The sequence below is a fragment of the Oculina patagonica genome, chromosome 11, assembly GCF_052425735.1.
Source record: "Oculina patagonica isolate OP01 chromosome 11, crgOcupat, whole genome shotgun sequence".
NCBI classification, from domain to species: domain Eukaryota; kingdom Metazoa; phylum Cnidaria; class Anthozoa; order Scleractinia; family Oculinidae; genus Oculina; species Oculina patagonica.
Window position 1 is genome coordinate 4,250,257 of NC_135768.1, and position 13,310 is coordinate 4,263,566.

Here is a 13,310-nt window from a genome sequence, read left to right on the forward strand (position 1 = left end):
CAGACTTGTCACCTCGATCGTGTGCCGACCTTAATTCTAAGGGTCAAAGCAATTTAAGTTGGGGACTGTACCATCATCACTTGCAACATTGAGCATGGATCCACAAGCAGCCAACTCGAGTTTGTTGTCACTGTTTTCATCAAAGCTTTTCTCAAGAACTTCTAGCTTCTTCACTATTTTCTCAGCTCCATGGTTTTCCAACAACGCAGTCTTTGCAAGCTCTGTACCAAACACAAGATGAATGAAATCTGGTCACAACATTTCAAGCCAGAGTCAAGACAATTATAAAGCAACGAAACGAAACAACCGAAACAAGCAAAACGACCAAAATGAAACCGCTTAAACAATCGAAACAGCCAAAAGGAGCGCAAAGCAAGACAAAATCACCAAAACATGAAAAACCTCTACCATTATTGAAAGCTTACCATAAAAAGTCTAACCAGAGTGCAAGTTAGGCTAACCAGAGTGCTATTCAAATTAACCAGAGTGCAATTTCCACTCCAGCTAGCCACTCCAGTTAGCCTAAATAGCACTTAGCTCTGGTTAGCCTCAATAGCACTTTGGTTAGCCTAAATAATGCTCAGGTTAGCCTGTTTACGGTTAGCTCTCATTAATGGTAATGGGTTTCGGTTGTTTTGGTGATTTTGTTTTATTTGCCTTTTCGGCGGTTTCGTTTTGGTCATTTTGGTGGTTTCGCTTGTTTCAGTCATTTCGTTTCAGTGGTTTCAATTCTTAGTTTTGGGTTTTAGTACATGCTGTCAACTAATACCCTGTCCCCATTCTACATTTTGTTTTGCTTTCAAAAATTAGGGGTGGTCCACAGGGGTAGTTCATGGACTGGGTCCACAAGGGGGTCCATGAACTGGGTGCACAGGGGTGGTCCATGGACTTGGTCCATGTTTTGTACACATCCTGCCAAGGCAGGCAGGGAAGGGCCCGTTAGTTTCAGCTTTTCGTCAGACCGAGAAAAGTATATATTTTTAATGAGGTGGTCATATGAGATGGGGTGATCATGAATAATGTGGATTTTTCATTGTAGTTGGTATCATTGTCTACCTACCATTATCAAAACTGATATTTCCAATAGCTCGCAAGGACTGCAGAACAATGTTTGTATCTTCACTTTCAAGATTTGATAAGATGGTTGATATGAGTCCTGCCTTTACACAAGGAACTCTGGTCTCCTCTAAAAAACATGATTGAAACACATGCTCATCATTTTAGTTACTGCTACATGTAGCCTCTTTCCGGCCCTATTCCCCCACCCGCGGGCAAGGAACTAAGAAACATGTAGCCTCTTCACTCTATAGAAGCCGTCCACTCAGTTATTATTAGGGGCCGGCGATGGTGTTCTACCCTCCAAGTTAAGACCATTTTAGTCGCCATGGCAACTAAATTTTGGAGCTCGTGACTTAATTGGAACCTAAGTTGCCAGCCTGGCGACTAAAATTTAAAAGAAGGATTGAAAGCGTGAGCTTTCACTTTCACTGGCGACCAAACTTGAGCAGTTGGTGGCCAAATGGCCACTAAGAAGAAAAATAAACTTGGAGGGTTGGTGTTTCACTCCTCCTCACAAAGGAGTGAAACATGAATGATTACCCCTGAAAGCAACTGTGTAGAAGGCTACTAACATAGAGTGAAGGGGCTACATGTAGCAGTTACTATTGCTACTTCCTACTGGATGACTAGATGTTAGTTCATTATTACAGGTTACCCTCCAGTACTTTTGTCAAGTTGTCTTGAGTTGACAATTTGTTGGTGAAATTTGTGGTTTGGAATTACCAACCAAGAGTGCTTTTAAAAATCTACAGTGACCCCTGCTTTACTTTATTTTGTAACAATTTCCCATTTGTTCATCACCCATCCTTTCTTTCTCTCTCCCTTCTCATCACGCCAGATTTTCTTTCTCTAGCCTAATTTTCTACCCCCTACCCTCAACTGTTGCCTGATTTCAGGAGCTTTATCTTTGGATGTTTTCATTAAACATTTTTTAGTTCATCTGTTCAATATCTGTCTATGTATAAATACTAGCAGAAAGATGCATTATTCTTCCAAGCAAACTAGACGCTAAGACAAAAGCAGCTAGTTTGTGAGGACAGACAATCCATCTGTTTGCCTATAATATTATTTATACGATAGATGGATTAACAGATGAACTAAAAACTGCTTCCCTAATTAAAATGCAAGTTCATCCAGATGGATCATCCATCCCTAGTAAAAATTTGAGCCAATCTGATTTTCTAATCTGATTTCCCAATTTATAACCAGCTTCCTTCAATTTCCATCTATTACCTGATTTTGCAAGCTCAGCAATTAGCATTAACACCTTTGCTTTGCTTTCAGGAACATCTACTTCCAGCAGTGCTACAACAGCCTCAAGAATGCTATTGATTGTTGCTTCGTCAAACGGTTCTGTAGACGGATTAAAAGAAAAGACCTTACTACAAACTCAGCAGCACCCCACACTACAAAGAAGAATATGGATATCACTGTAAATGAGCGATGCTTCAAATCGATTCTAAAAATTTTCAATACAACCAAAATAATGTGGCTTGATTATATCTGATTGCCTGATCACAGAAACTTAACGGTTAATTTCCTCACCATTGTTACTTTGAAGAGCAGATATTATGGTATCAGCCGCTCCCACGTCAAACCCTTTCGTCTCCTCGACACTGAGTTTTAGCTTCTCGAATAGTTCACTTAAGCGATTCATCGTCAGTTTATTTTTCTGCTGCACAATCTCTACATACTTGTGTTTAAATCTGTGCTAACTGTATTGCCAGTTTAGCACAAAACCATGTGGAAAATGTTCCAGTAAGTTCCATGGAAAGTGACAGTGTTACAGTACTAGTGGTGTGACATTGTGTGACAGTGTCAAACACTTTTGAGCCCGCAAACAGGTAAATAAAGATATACTTCATATACGCTGTCGTACACGGTCCATCTACAGAATCTAGAAAGACTTATGTTGGGGCGGCTAAACGGACACGCAACTGGGTAAAAAGTTAATGTGTGTGAATCGACGTGAATTTCAATGGCTTTTTGTTGCGTAAAATAAAACAGACGAAAGATATGGACAATTTTCGTATATGCAAAAGTAAAGGTTACACCACATTCAACTTTTCCGCGAATGCACGCTGTCCAAACTTGTTCTTTGTTTTATTTTCCCCCCACTTAAGTCCATTAAAATTCACAGACGTTACGTGCAATGGTAATCCATCGTTTTATTTGCGCAGTGTGCAATTTTTACGCGGTAACGCCTAATCTTACGCGGCGAGTGGCTGCACGCAGCGCGCAATCTTACGCGGCACATTATTTTACGCAGCGGGTTATTTTTCGCGGGGCGCGATTTACTAGAGAACGTGGCGTGTACTAGAGAAGTCTTGCGCCTCGTGCTTCTCGACCTCTATGCACTTCTCTCGTATTCTTAAAAATTCTTGCGTGCCTACATACCTTATTCTTACTAATTTTCGCTAGTACTAATTTTCGCGATTTTTGCGATTTCAAAATAATCGCGAAAAAAACATTGCGCGAAATTTAAACACGCGAAAATTAATACCATATTATATATTAAGACAGATTAAATTTTAAATGTTTGGAACTGCAACTATCTACCTTTAAAAATATCTTTCCGCCTTGTTTTTGACTAGCGCCCTTCCTCCGATTACTGTTTCGAGCTTGTAAACTTGGTTCAAAACCTCTTTAATACAGTCACTAAAGTTTCCATTTGCAGGCTCCTTGTAGTTACATTGAGCCATACCTTTGTGTATTTCCAGTGGTTCCTTAGTCTTTGACCACTGATCCATAAAACACTGACAAAATCGCGAAATTTAATACACTTTTCTCTAATTTTTCTTGAAATCGCGAAAATTAATACTCGCGAAATTCGCCTCTCGAATTTTCGCGAAATTAAGTACGCGTGAAAATTAGTAAGAATAAGGTAACTTAACTAGGCACTCGGTACGTTTATGTAATTACTTTTCCTAAAAAAAATACGGCCTAATCTATAGCGACTACTCACTAGAAAGGCAAACGTACAATTTCACTGCCGACGTCCCATCACAATTTCCTTATGCTATGTCCTTTTCGTTATTGTTTTTGCCCCCGCAGGGTTTTGGCCCAGAGGCCAAAACCCGAGGAGGCATCATAGGAGTCCCCGCGTGTATATTTATAAGGGATTGAAAAATAGAAACTATATGAAGGAATATACAAGAAATGTATGGTAGTATGCGAGGCGATCCCGATTTGACGAAACTAGGCGCGCACGGTGGTCTCGGTTAATTTTGCGGTAAGCACGCAAGGTGTTTTGGGTGTTTCGCCGCCATACTGCGAGCAACACGCTAAAGATTTGCGACTCAAACGTCTAAAAATTTGCAGTTCAAAGCTTGATGGGTTTCATGTTTAAGATAAGTTCCCTGAATTGAAAGACTCATTTTAAAACAGCGATTTGTCAAACACAAATCACAACAGACTACCCAGCTACAACTTAGATTTGCCAGTTCTTTGCGAAAACACACTCCAGAGATTATCAGTTTAAGTAAATATTAACTGAGATCAATTGTAAAAAAGATTTTACAAAAGAGATTGAGTGCGGAAACTCGCGAGACGTTTTCATCAAAAGAGGTGAGAAAATTTTGCGCGTCTTAACAACAACAACAAGCTTTATTTGCATGACTACGTAGAAATTTGGTAGTATTGCGAAAGCTACTTTGACAAGTCAGTTGGCGAGACGAAGTTCGCTTCCAAGCCAAGGAAATTTCTTTAAAAAGTTAGTCAGCTTCAGTTGTTCCAGTATAGTTCAGTGCAACCTCGATATAACGAACCTCGAGATCTATATAACGAAGTCCTCGATGTAACGAACGACATTTTTCGTCCCAGTTATAGTAAAATATATGAGAAAGTACCTCGATATAACGAAACCTCGTTATGGCGAACCTATTTTGCCAGTCCCTTGGCCCTTCGTTATATCGAGGTTCCACTGTTGTTACTAAAAGATCATCGTAGAAATGAATAAGAGGACTTTACTATTTCCACCGGGAAAAGTTACTAAGATACCACTAGACACTAATCTCATCGTTTCCTTTTGTTACTTTTCACTAATTAGCATTAATTTCAGGAACATTCAAGATAATTTCACATATTCAAGCCCCAAAACGGACGGTTAATAAAAAGTTTCCCTGCATCCGCAAAAAAGACGACATTTGCAAAATCAAATTCAAAGCAGGATTAGCCAAAAGCGGGGGCAATGTTAGTGAGAACTACTTCTAGTTTATAAAAGGGGGAAAACACAGGAAGCGGAGCGACTGGAGCCGGACCGTCCGATTGAATTGCCATGAAGCAAATTATCAAAAATATTTCTTAATTTCCGATGGGAAATGGAATAAATATACAAAAGGGCTGCGTGGAATCTAGTTCGAGCTATAATATACGAGTGATTCACAAAATCGGACGAACAAAGAGACGGCAGCAAATTCTCGCTACCACTTCCGATTGCGGAAGTGGATACGAGAAGTCACGGTTGAGTAAAGTAAGTAAGTAAGTTGCCTTTATTTAAAAGAAAGGTTTGGGAAAAAGGTTTAGGTTTTGGGGGGGAGGTAAATAAAAAAATTAAAAAAGAAAACACAGAGGTGTATCAGTTGATAAACCAACTTCCCCTTTGTTTTTTCCCTGTTAAAAATAGGTGTTGGTAGCAACCGGAAATGACGGAAAAGTGTAAGAGAAAGTCCCTGGCATTGAACCAGGTGAGCTAAAGCTTAAAATTCATGTTCCTTAAAAGGCTATAGGTTCATGAGTAACGGGCAAGCCGTGACGGATAGGAATAAGCACAGGCATTAGCACAAATATGTGATGGTGTTGTGGGCACAAAGCCGAGAGGATACGAACTCTTTGAAGTTCCTTGTGATAACATTGCGGTGCAAAATACTGAAATTAAAATTATTAGTTTAGTTCAGATATTCTTTTAGACTACAGAGTCAGTTACGTACAAAAAGTGAGAAAAAAGCGCAGAAAATAAAGAGCTCGCAAAAATTGGAGTTTGAGCTTGTTTGAGATGCGTCTCACCCCCATTTTTCGCGCGCGGGTCATTTTTCCCGCTCGCTTTTCGAGGAAACGGGAAAGATAGAGGCCTACTGTAGACTAATGCTCCTTTGCTTTAAAAGAGAAATGAGTGGCCTTTTAACCAAACTTACTGCTCAACATATTAATATCAGCTGTAACATCTTTTGAAGTCAGTAAGGTTTCTTTTCTGTATGTTGGTTTGTAAAAAATCAATCGGCGTAAGATTTATGGGTTGGGGTCCGTAGGTGATCTTGAAGGTCTTCAGCTGTCAGCGCCATCTTAAAATAGATTAAAATTATGCCCATAATCTGTAGTATGATACATCCGACCAGACACTCCCCTCATAAACATCATCCTTTTTCAATTTTCCTTACTTGGAGGAAGTAGGCGACAAAAGGACCGGGAGTGCCAAGCGGTCGTTCTTCATTTAAACACAATTTAGTTTGCTACGGAGGAAAGAAAACACAAAGTTGATCAGTTATGGCAGAAACAACTCAAGAAGAAACGAGATCTTCAAAGTGCAACAATGACCTTTATTTATCAGCGGCCATTGTTGGATTCGCTTTCTTCTGCTTTACTGCTAGTATCAGCTGTCGTGGTTTTAAGTGTCGTTTTACTCTGTCCACTCTGCAGCTCGCCGGCTGATACATCTTTAGTGCGGAACATTTATTGGGGAGCTGCCATTTTACTGTTTCATATCGGCCTGTTGACAGTGGGTTTGTTAGTATACCACAAAAGACGACAAAACAGCAGAAATTCTCGAGTTGTCATCTCTTCAATTCCCGCAGAAGATCTGGAAAAATCTCCCGCTCCTATACTGCCTTATAATCATGTTCCTCCTCGCCGACCATTTGTCCAAGTCTCTTCAATAGATTACACAGCACTAGATTTACCTGATTATGTCACTGCTGTTCAAAATATTGATGGAGTTTATTCATCTTTAGACGCGGAAGTTTGGACAGAGGATGTCCCTGAAACGCCGCCGCCATGTTACGAAAAAGCGCTGGAAATGGCAGCATTAGTTGCCACTACAAACGAAGCGAATGCATATTCTTCTAAACAGGCTGTTTTTACAGAAGAGATGGGCAAAGCAGACGAGATATTCGTGTAAGATGGTTAACTAGTCTTAAACAAGTTATCTTCTACTACGAGTGATCGAGGTGGATGTATAAGCATGCTCAGGGTACAATATTCTCATATTTCCGTTTCCCATTACAACAGCGTGAAACATACGAATATCCATGCATAACCTAAATTTTCTTGTACAGTTTACAAGACAAGCTGTTGAACTTAGATTTTCAAGGGTCGATCGATTTCGGGAAGTAATTTTTGATAATAAACTGACTACGTATGACGCTGGTATTTTTTATTTGTTTGCTTGTTTGTAAAATTAGCTGTAACTTATTCGGAGATATTTTACCTACCAAAGGAACTCTGTAAGTATTGTTGTTTACTGTCCGTATTAAAATAGTACGTCGACTATGATTGGCTGAGAGGACTCTGTGGCAGGTTTGGGGACAACACTTAACGTCTTCCTTAATCCAGTACGTCCCCGAACTCTCTCTTCCGCGCGCCCTTTATAGGGGTTGAGAAGAGAGAGTCATTGTGAAAGAGATTTTCTCTCTTGTCGCGCCTGGGTTCAACCCCTAGAAAGGGCGCCCAGAAGAGAGAGTTCAGGGACTGGACTACGTCTTCCTAAGTTAATCGCAGGGTGGTAAATAGCCTGCTAATATAGCCGCCTCTCATCGGGTGGGGGGTTCCCGCTATAAAGGGGTGCAGCGTGATTTGAGCAAAAGATCTGCTCAAATCTGGCTTTGACCCTTGATTTGCCGGTCCAGTATGGCGCCGGAGTGAAGTGGTTATTTTGAGACCGTGAATCGTGCTTCCGGGTGAAAATATTCATGAAAACCGAAACTAAATTACATACTTTTAAACCGATTTACGTTAGTGAACAAAAGTTGACAAAAGACACGAATCTTGAATAGCCTGATCTTTGTGGAGGACGCGTTTTCTCGGCTCGATTGATGATCGATTGATTGTGAGCCCGCCTGAGAAAACACGTCTTGCTACTAGGATTTTGAAAGGGTTAATAGGGTCGTGATTTGCGATTGGGACCTTCCTTTTTTTTTTTTCTTTACCAGCCTGTATTCTGGTCGCTGTGAAGAGTCGATAGAGAGGTGAGGTGGCCGGTTGCCAACGTGAACAGGCACATCTGAAATTGTTTATCACGCAGTTTATTAAAGTGTATATGACACGAAATTTTTTTTGCCTCTTTTTCTTTTCTTATATTTGTAATAACAAAATACCAATTTCAAAATTAGGGAAAGTTATTTCTTCCTTGATTTTTAGCGGCCGAAAAACTCTCAATTTCCCCACATTTCGAGTCACAAGGAAATATGTCCCAAATCGCTAAAAATAATAAGTTTTGTATCAACCGGAAGTTCTTAAGAAGTTCTTTCTGTCATGTTTTCTCGTCCGGTCACGCGAAAGGGAAGAACCCATGCAAAACTTCCTTTTTTTAAATAAAAAAGCAACTTCTTCTGAAGGCAAAAAAAGCACAGCTATTGTACGTTGGCCAGTGATGCATGTTATCATGGCCGAAACAACACAAGAAGCGTCGAGATCTACAAAGTGTCCGAGACAACTTTGTTTACCAGTCATGGCGATCTTTGCATTTATCTGTATTGCAGCCAGTCTAACTGCCCTGGTTTTGAGTTTCGTTTTATTTTGTCCAAACTGCCTTTTCTCGCCGGATTCTTTCTTACTATACATTTACTGGGCTGCTTCGTTTTTAATATTTCTTCTTGGAGTACTACTGATGGCCTCAGCAGTACTACAAGTACTAAAACTACTACTACTACTAGTACTACTGCCAACAGTGGTACTTATGGCACCGCTACGAAAGACGACAAAGCATCGCATTAACTCCTCGGGTTGTTACCTCGTTCATTCCAGCAGAAGATTTGGAAAAATCTCCCGCACCAGCTCTGCCTTACATTCACGTTACTCATCAACAGCCGTTTGTTAATGCCTCTTCAACAGATTTGCTAGCCTGTGTATTTTTTGAGCGGAGCGAGGCGGCTGCGGAGCGGGACGGCTGTACACAGGCTACAGATTTGCCAGATTATTTTATGATGTACACGGAATGAAACTGTGTCAGTTTGCCGTTCTTTCGTAAATTATTTGCTGCTTTTCTACTTTATTCACTCGCTCGTCGACCATTTGTCCACGTCTCTTCAATAGATTACACAGCACCAGATTTACCTGATTATGACACGGCTGTTCGAAATATTGATGGAGTTTATTCATCTATGAACGCGGAAGTTTGGACTCAAGATTTTCCTGAAACTCCACCACCATGTTACGAAAAAGCGCCGGAAATGGCAGCATTAGTTGCCACTACAAACGAAGCGAACGCATATTCTTCTAAACAGGCTGTTTTTACAGAAGAGATGGGCAAAACAGCCGAGATATTCGTGTAACAGGTGTAAGATGGTTTACTATACTTAAACAATTTACTTTCTATTTCACGTGATGGAGATCTTGTAGATACACAAGCTTCAAAACAGAAGAATTCCGAGGGTACAAGAATTTCATATTTCCGTCTCCCGTGAAGCATACCGTATTTTCTCAATTAAAGGCCCCCGGCGTTTATTTCAAACTTGGCCTGATGGCGCCGGTGTTTATTCGAATCTTGCAGTTTATTCAAGCCCAATGTTTATAACCAAGAGTTTTCATTCATTATTTTTGACAGCCATATATGTTGCCATTTTTCCTAAAGCATTCTACACCTCGAAGAAATGCTTGAGAGGCTTATTTACAACTTCACCTTGAAACTAGACCCGGCGTTTATTCGGGGCCCGGCGTTTAATTGGGAAAATACGGTATACTGTAATATCCATGCATCACCTATATTTTCTTGTACAGTTTACAAGACATAAGCCGTGGAACTCAGATTTTCAAGGGTCGATCGATTTAATTTCGGGAAAGTAAATTTTGATAATAAACTGCTTACGTAATACACCGGTATTATTTGTTTGTTAAATTTGTCATTACTGCAACTTCTGTTTTAATTTTTCGTTATTATATTCGGAGATATTTCCCCTACCTTAACAACTCTGGAAATATTGTCGTATACACTCTTTTTATTTTATAAGAACCATTTTTATGAGAACGTCGAGGCTGAGATTTATCCCAAAATTTAAGAAAATTTTTTTAGCTAAAATAAGAACATCCTCAGGCTCAGCCAAATTTTACGCGTTCTATTAAAATAAAAGAGTGTACTCGTCTGTATGTATTAAAATATTACGTCGGCTTATGATTGGCTGATGAGGAATCTGCTGACATTTTTGGGTAGGTTTTATACGAAAAGCAACAAGTGTCCTGATTGGTTGACCAATCTGTTTTCCCATAATTTCTAAAGGGAAAGTCTGCGATCGATTCTAGAGGCTCTGACTAAAGGGTAACGCGCGAAACGTCGACTTTTCAAAATTCGCTACGGCGGTTTATTTTATATACCTTAATCAACCTTCAGTTGAAAATCAACCAAGTGTTTCACTTGGCTATCGACGCAGTACAACAGTTTCTTAAGAAACTAATAAGTTTACCCCCAGACATTTTTATGCACCTGGCCCCAGTTGTTCAAAGGGTCTCTCTCCTCCACAGAGGCCTCTTTCGTGTTCCGTAAGGGCTGGGAAATGGGGAGAGGTGAAAAGTAAGCGCGCGAAGCCTGGGGAGAGAGAAAAACGAAAGCACGCGGCGCGAGGGACACTAGGAAGTGCTTTTCGCCTTCCTCCCCCCGTGTTTTTCGCCTTCCCCCACTAAAGGAGCCTCTGCAAAGGAGAGAGTCAAAGGGTGGATACGCTATCCATTTATTAGTTTTCCAACTAATAAATTTGTGGCCCTCCTAAATGTACTAAGAGTTAAAAATCTAAACAATAATCTAATTTAAAATGTAGTTAAAACCTAATTAAAAATCGAAATGTAAGTTACAAGTTTAAAAGCTAAGCTACAATGTTAATCCAAACACGGTAAATCAAACCACTCTGAGCCAGCAGTTTTTTCTTGCGGCTTCGCCACTCGTGGCGACGGCCTTCGGCCGCCGAAGAGGTTCTGAAGAGTTACCCACACCGCGCGCGAAAAATCCTGTGGTACCCAGGGTAGGATTTTCTCGGCTCGATTTATGAGTTTTAAGACTTGTCTCACACTGCGAGCCCGCCTGAGAAAACATGACTTGCTACCAGGATTTTGAATGGTAAATAGTGCTAAATAGGCTGGTGATTTGTGATTGGGACTTCCCCTATAGCACCCTGAATTCGGGTGGCCGTTAGTTGGTGGAGGTTTGAGTGTATCAAGCAAACTTGATCAGTGATATTTAAAACTGTTTTTCACTCCTTAAGAAAAATCGATGCAGTTTCGATTTTTTGGTGTGAACGAAATTACAGGTACCTTATTCTTACTAATTTTCGCGATTTTCGTGATTTCAAAATAATCGCGAAATTTAAACACGCCAAAAATTAATACCATATTTTATATCAAAACAATAGAATTTGAAATGTTTGGAACTGCAACTATTTACCTTTGAAAATATCTTTCCGTCTTGTTTTTGACAAGCACCCTTCCTCTGTTACTGTTTCGAGCTTGGAAATTAGTTCAAAACCTTAGTACAGTCACTCAAGTCGCCGTTTGCAGGCTCCTTGCAGTTACACTGAGTTTGACCTTTGTGTATTTCCAGTGGTTCCTTAGTCGTTGACAACTGTCATCCATAAATCACTGACAAAATCGCTAAATTTAATACACTTTTCCTCTAATTTTTCTTGCAATCGCGAAAATTAATACTCGCGAAATTCGGCTCTAGAATTTTCTCGAAATTAAGTACGCGCGAAAATTAGTAAGAATAAGGTAAAAGGAAAAGTTGTGTCACGTGGGCAAAAATGACCAAGATCTCTGTAAAAATAGGCTTTGTAATAACCGGAAGTTCTTGAGACATATAAGAAGGTCTTCCTGTCTCCTTTCCTCGTCCGGTTACGCGTAAAGGAAGAACTCAGAAATTCCTGTTATGTTAACGTCTGAAGGCCAAAAAGCACAACTATCGTATGTTAGCCTGTGCTATATGATATGATGGCTGAAACAACTCAAGAAGCGTCGAGGTCTTCAATATGTCCGAGAGGACTTTGTTTACCAGTCATGGCCGGCTTCGCATTTGTCTGCATTGTATCCAGTTTAACTGCCCTGGTTCTTTATTTCGTTTTGTTTTGTCCAAATTGCCGCTTCTCGCCGAACTCATTCTTACTCCATATTTACTGGGGTGCTACCATTTTATTGGCTCTTTCTGGACTACTGTTACTGATATCGTTAGCATACCGCTACGAAAGACGACAAAACATCGAATTTACTCCTCGCGTTGTAACCTCGTTCATTCCAGCAGAAGATTTGGAAAAATCTCCCGCACCACCTCTGCCTTACATTCACATTCCTCATCGCCAGGCGTTTGTAAACGGACTTAACGCCTCGTCAACAAGTCTGCCAGATTATTCTACTGCTGTTCAAAATATTGATGGAATTCATTTATCTGTGGATGCGGACGTCTTGACAGAAGATGTTACAGAAACTCCGCCACCGACTTACGAGCAAGCGCTTGAAGTGGCAGCATCGGATGTATCTGCTTCTAAACAGAGAAATACTGAAGATAAAAGACTAATATCATCATCATCATCATCATCATCATCATCATCATCATCATCATCATCATCATCATAACCTTTATTTAAACACGATAGGGGTTTAAAGCACAATGCTTGTGGGGTCGTGTATTAAACTGGAATCAATATGCAAGGTAATATAAGATAATATGCAAGGTTGACTAAGATTTAATCTGTTCGTGAAGGTTGGAATCGTAATTAGATTCAGAAAAAGAAATCGTAAGAACATTTCATCTCGGTGACTTCTTCAAACAGCACGAGCTATACTGAACTGATTTTATATTTTATTGGTTACTGTTTGCTCCAGCTTAATTTAGTTCCTTAACTTAAATTTGTCAGAGAACGTTCAGTTATATAGATCACATAGTATTTCGGAAACTGTGCTTAAGTACTACCATGGTCGTTCGTGGTCATGTTTTGAACAAACATATGAAGACGTTGATTTCACAATGATGGCTTGTTTGTGACAGGTTAGTTTTGTACTTGTTTTAGTTTTGTTTTTTTAACTGGAATTTTTGTTGTCTACTATTAGAAGCAGTGAGCGGATCC

At 40.0% G+C, this 13,310-nt stretch overlaps 3 protein-coding genes across 3 annotated transcripts in view; 2 read left to right on the forward strand and 1 right to left on the reverse strand.

Annotated features, from left to right (window-relative positions):
- LOC144630577 (rap1 GTPase-GDP dissociation stimulator 1-like) overlaps window positions 1-2,913 on the reverse strand; it is a 19,490-nt gene extending 16,577 nt beyond the window's left edge. Inside the window, exons 1-4 of the mRNA XM_078488947.1 lie at window positions 2,605-2,913; window positions 2,293-2,412; window positions 1,061-1,186; window positions 72-221 (exon numbers count right to left, since the gene is read on the reverse strand). Of these exons, the coding sequence (XP_078345073.1) occupies window positions 72-221; window positions 1,061-1,186; window positions 2,293-2,412; window positions 2,605-2,716 (508 nt within the window). The 5' untranslated portion in view covers window positions 2,717-2,913. The remainder of the gene's footprint in view (window positions 1-71; window positions 222-1,060; window positions 1,187-2,292; window positions 2,413-2,604) is intronic.
- Window positions 2,914-7,410: 4,497 nt separating this feature from the next.
- LOC144630756 (uncharacterized) lies at window positions 7,411-9,542 on the forward strand. Its single transcript, XM_078489126.1, has 3 exons — window positions 7,411-7,419; window positions 8,940-9,167; window positions 9,210-9,542. Exons 1-3 carry the CDS (start codon window positions 7,411-7,413, stop codon window positions 9,540-9,542), a joined length of 570 nt encoding a protein of 189 aa, XP_078345252.1.
- Window positions 9,543-12,135: 2,593 nt separating this feature from the next.
- Window positions 12,136-12,819, forward strand: LOC144630757 (uncharacterized). The gene has a single exon (XM_078489127.1). It carries the CDS (start codon window positions 12,178-12,180, stop codon window positions 12,817-12,819), a length of 642 nt encoding a protein of 213 aa, XP_078345253.1. The 5' UTR covers window positions 12,136-12,177.
- Window positions 12,820-13,310: the final 491 nt, after the last annotated feature.